This window comes from Tarenaya hassleriana, unplaced genomic scaffold, assembly GCF_000463585.1.
Source record: "Tarenaya hassleriana unplaced genomic scaffold, ASM46358v1 Cleome2, whole genome shotgun sequence".
Taxonomy (NCBI): Eukaryota; Viridiplantae; Streptophyta; class Magnoliopsida; order Brassicales; family Cleomaceae; genus Tarenaya; species Tarenaya hassleriana.
In genome coordinates this window covers 5552647-5557812 of record NW_010965372.1, presented here as the reverse complement: position 1 = coordinate 5557812, position 5166 = coordinate 5552647, and the positions used below count along the sequence as shown (strand labels likewise).

At 36.1% G+C, this 5166-nt stretch overlaps 1 protein-coding gene across 1 annotated transcript; it reads left to right on the top strand.

Annotated features, from left to right (window-relative positions):
* Positions 1 to 3693: 3693 nt before the first annotated feature.
* LOC104812470 (F-box/kelch-repeat protein At1g15670-like) lies at positions 3694 to 5119 on the top strand. Its single transcript, XM_010539631.2, has one exon. It carries the CDS (start codon positions 3933 to 3935, stop codon positions 5007 to 5009), a length of 1077 nt encoding a protein of 358 aa, XP_010537933.1. The 5' UTR covers positions 3694 to 3932; the 3' UTR covers positions 5010 to 5119.
* The last annotated feature ends 47 nt before the right edge of the window (positions 5120 to 5166 follow it).

Below are 5166 nucleotides of genomic sequence, written 5' to 3'. Positions count from 1 at the left end.
TATTTATATATATTTATATATATTTATTAATATATAATATATATAAATATAAATAAAAAAATAAAATAAATATTTAAAAATAAAATAAATATTTTATTTATTTTATTTTTAAATATTTATTTTATTTTTTTATTTATTCTTTTGTGTTTTCCAACGGTTATTCCAACGGATCGCCGTTGGAAATAATTTTAAATTCCAACGGACGGCCGTTGTAAATACCGTTGTAACATTTCGACGGCGTTTCCAACGAATATTCTAACGGATATCCGTGGCAAATACCGTTGTAAATCCGTTGGAAAATTTCTAACGGATATTCTAACGGTCCCGTCGGAAAATAGCCACGGATGTCCGTTGGAATTTCCGTTGATATATCCCGACGAACAAATCCGTTGGAATTCCGTTGAAAATATACCACGGAAAAACCGTTGGAAATCCGTTGAAATATTCTAACGGATGAAGGCGTTGGAATTCCGTTTGGAATTTGCCACGGAATTCCAACGGATACCGATTTCTAACGACGAAATTCCAACGGATATATCTGTTGGAAATCCGTTGGAAAAGTTGAATTCCAACTGATTTTCGGCTATTTCCAACGGATTTGCCGGTTGGAATTTGGGGTTTTTTTTGTAGTGAACAGTTAAAAGAAATACGTAAATGGAAAACAAAAAAGGCACAAAGAAAGTATAAGGTAAAAAAAAACGAAAGAGTTTTTGAGTTTTGAGATGCCATTTTGGATTTTGGTAATGTATCTACATCGATCATATCATATCCTGTTTTCTGTACCATAAAGTTTTTTAATTTATACGCTTGTATACATAATTAGAATATATCCCGTTATGATAGTATAATGATAAGAATATAAAATTATTTTGGTTTTTTGGCCAATGGTTAAGTTTTCGTTTTCTTTTTTAAAAAACTGGATATTTTTAGAATAAAATGAATAACAAAAAACGGTTTATATATAAAAAGGTTATATTTTAAATTTCTAACCGATCATGATCAATATATTATTTTTAACAGTCGTTTCAATTTCATATAACGTGGGTCTTTACATTTGGTGAATTTGGGAATTGATGAGAAAATAAAAACATTCACGTTTGTAAAAAATTAATCATTTAAACCACACTTTAACTATATGCTAATCTAAACAGATCCCGAAGTAGCATTTAGAAAGTTGGAACCTTTTTTGACATTGACATTAACTTTCGTTTACAATAAAGTTTTTTTTTTTAAAATACTTTGGGGGTTCTAGAAGTTTAGAACTTCGTTCAATGAATTACTCTCACAATTTTTTTTTTATAACCTCTCACAATTTCTTGTACTACATATAAAATCTTTCGAAGGTATATAAAAAATTACTCCCTCCGTTTCAGAATATTTGTAGTTTTAGGTTATTTTCCATGTTTTAAAATATTTGTCATTCTATATTTTCAAGATATTTTTTACAATAATTTTCAATTCTATCCCTATCAGATTTCAAAAATTATTAATGATAACATTATTTTTATTATTAAATAAGGATATATGTGTTTTTTTATCTCTTTTCTTAACAAATATGAAATAATTTAAAAAAACAATTATTTTGAAACGGAGTGAGTAATATTCTGTAATTTTGTTTAGTTGAAAAAATAAATAAAAGGGTCATTGTTGCCCCTTGATAGAAGTTTGGGATCTCAAACTAATTCTGTGTTATTGACCTTTCAATTCGTGTTATATAATTTTTAAGTCAGAATAATAATTGTATTTTTCTATTGAACCGAGGTCTTTGTTAGCAATAATTCCCAATAAAAAAAAACTAATATTATCATAGCAGCCAAAAATTATTATATTACTATTTATTTTACTATATATATATAACACAGTGAGAAAAATCATTTCAAAACTTTTTCATTAAAGTTGCAGCCGTTTTTGAATAGAAAAATTATATTATAATGTTTCGAGGTGGCATAACTAAATGAACTTTTTAGTATGTCTATTGGTCCTTTCATATGAATAAATTAATAGCTTAGGCATGTCTTTTTGAGAATAACCCACATGGGATAACATGCATGGACCCCATTAATCTATATTTTAAAATCCTTAAGCACGCAACAAGACCCAGGTTTATATATCATTATATTATTTATTTTTTATGGTTATCAAAGGACGGTTACAATTTTCACCATGATGAAAAAAATAATATCTGTTTGAAATTATATTAACCGTTTTTAAAACAACGTATTTACTTTGTCAGACGGCACATCACATGAGACGCACCATATCATAATAACGCATTGATTATTAAAATATTATAATAGCAATCATACGTTGTCCAAAGTAAACCGCATCACACGAATAATCGTGTATTTCCTCCGCGTTCGATATTCAATTATCATTTTCTGTGTATACAATATGGTTCTCGCAGTGATGATTCTCTCTATGTATGCTGCTGTTTCGTTGAACACAATAGCAAAGATGTCTAGATCAAATGCATGTGCACAAATATTGAATTGAAAAACACTCCGAGAACGTAAAATTAGACCTGTAAATTAACCCTAATATAAATCCTGAATGATAACCATTTATTTCACATAGATATTGTCCAGATACGACTTTTGATGATTAATCTTGGAATTTATTAATATAGATATGTGTTGTTCAAATGTGACTTTGATGATTAAACTATAAGATTATTAAAATCCCGGTTGGATTCAATCTCTTACAACTTACAAGTGGGGCTTTCGCGTTCGCTTTTCAGTATGACAAGTGGACTGGAGGATGAGGCCTATCCGAGTTTTCAACGTCCAATTTGTCACATTGAATAGTCTAAGGCATACAATATATATATATATATATATATATATGTGTGTGTGTGTGACTGTATACAGAGGGAGAGAGAGAGCCGACATGAATATAGATGGATCTGATTAATTTGTAATCAATTGTATCGATTAAACTTGTGAACGAATCGATGGTTACAATAGTTATAACCATTCAATTTATTCAACCGTTTCTCAAACAAATACTTCCACATGCTCCAAACTCAACAGCAACCACAGCCAGTTGGACCCTATATGTATATGTAGAACATTAGGTTATACGGTTTTAACCAATACACAAGTACTTTATATGAGGAAACGATTCTAAATTTAAATCGCAGTTACTGCATATTTTAGGTAATGTGATAAAACAAGCATGTAGAGTTAGCGAGTGATGAATGATTTACAATAATCCAATAGAAACTAATTCAGCATAATCACGCACTCACACAAAAAGGAGGTGTTAATACATCGTATATGGCCCCGTGCGTATCGGATTCATCGGTTTTCACTTCAAATATATATATATATATATATCTATTCATAATAATATATGAATGTATATCTAAATTAAATTGAGTTAAAATAAAGAGAATTTATGTATCCTTAGATCAACGTGTGTGTGTTTGCTATTTTTTGTAAAATAAAAATTGCAAAGACTATTTTTTTGGATAACGAGTCGCAAAAAAAGATGTGCGGATCCAATGGGTGAGACCAAGAATTGGTCCCAATGTATCAATCAATGAGCCAATCACATCCGCAAGCCATTCATCCAAATTTCGTTAGCCCCATCGCCATGAAAATTATATAAATCCAAAATATCCAAACTTTGTATATATATTTTTTTAATGGGTTTCTAGAAGACGTCTCCAATTCTCTATAAAGAGAGGCCACGCTCTTGATCGAACGATATTCCAAAAACGAGAAAAGGAAACTCTCTTCCTTTTTTTTTCTGTAATTCGAGAAAAAGGAAACTCCTCTCCGTCCAAAAGCTTCGATCTTTATTTTTCCTTCTTAGAAAATCTTCAGTCGTCTCTTTTCCCTTGAGCAAAAGTTTCGATCTTTAATTACCACAAAAACAACAACAACAACAACAACTACGATCTTTCTTCGTTTTTGGATCTATATATCGAGATGGGGCTGATCCCTGATCTTTCCGACGACGTTGCCCGCGAGTGTCTCTTACGCGCCTCCTACGCGCAATTTCCGGCGATCTCTTCCGTCTGCAAAAGCTGGAAGCGAGAAATCTCCCTCCCTGAATTTTTCCGACGACGTAGAGCTTGCCGCCATAGCCAGAAGCTTCTGGTAATGGCCCAGGCCTGGGTCGACCCGGTTAAGAAATCCGGAACCCGACCCGGTAAGACCTTTTCCAGTCCGACTTTCCGGATCTCGGTCCTCGAACTCGGTTCGGGTCTCTGGACCGAGCTTCCTCCGGTTCCGGGTCTCCCCAATGGCTTGCCTCTGTTCTGCAGATTGGCCGCAGTCGGGTCGGATCTTGTAGTGCTGGGTGGGCTTGACCCGGTGACATGGCAGGCATCCGATTCGGTTTTTATCTTCAGCTTCCTGTCCTCCACGTGGCGCCTCGGCGCGAGCATGCCAGGTGTACGGCGCTCGTTCTTCGGTTGCGCGTCGGATTCCGACCGGACGGTGTTCGTCGCAGGCGGGCACGACGAAGACAAGAACGCGCTGACGTCAGCGATCTCGTATGACGTGGCGGAGAACAGGTGGGTCCCTTTGACCGACATGGCTAGGGAGCGAGACGAGTGCTTGGCGATCTTCCACGGTGGCAGATTCCACGTCGTCGGAGGATATACGACGGAGGAGCAGGGGCAGTTCTGTAAAAGCGCCGAGTCCATAGACATCTCCACGTGGCGGTGGGGACGGGTATCGGAGGGACACCTGCATTCGTCCACTTGTCAGCCGGTGTGCGCCGCCGATGAAAACGGGGAGCTGTACGCGTGCTGCCGCGGCGAAGTGACGGCGAAGAGTGATGAGACGTGGCAGAAAGCGATGGAGATACCTGCTGACGTGTACAATGTTGCTTACGTGGCAGCAGTGGGCGAACGGAAGTTAGTGGTGATTGGGTCGGCTAGATTCGGCGATCCCACCGTGGCATACGTCGGTGACCTGAACACTTCGGAGTGGGTAAAAGTGGAAAGTAGTGAAAAATACGAAGGCCACGTTCAAACCGCTTGTTTTATGGAACTTTAGGAGCTCCGTATATAATATTGTTTACTCTACTACGATAGTGGCATTTGTAAATATGGGTTGTTTTGGGCCGAATAAATTCCCCTCGTGGCCCATAAGCCCATTGACAATTTCGAATTGAACTTTGAAACGTACGAAAATCAAAATAGAATTGGGGGGG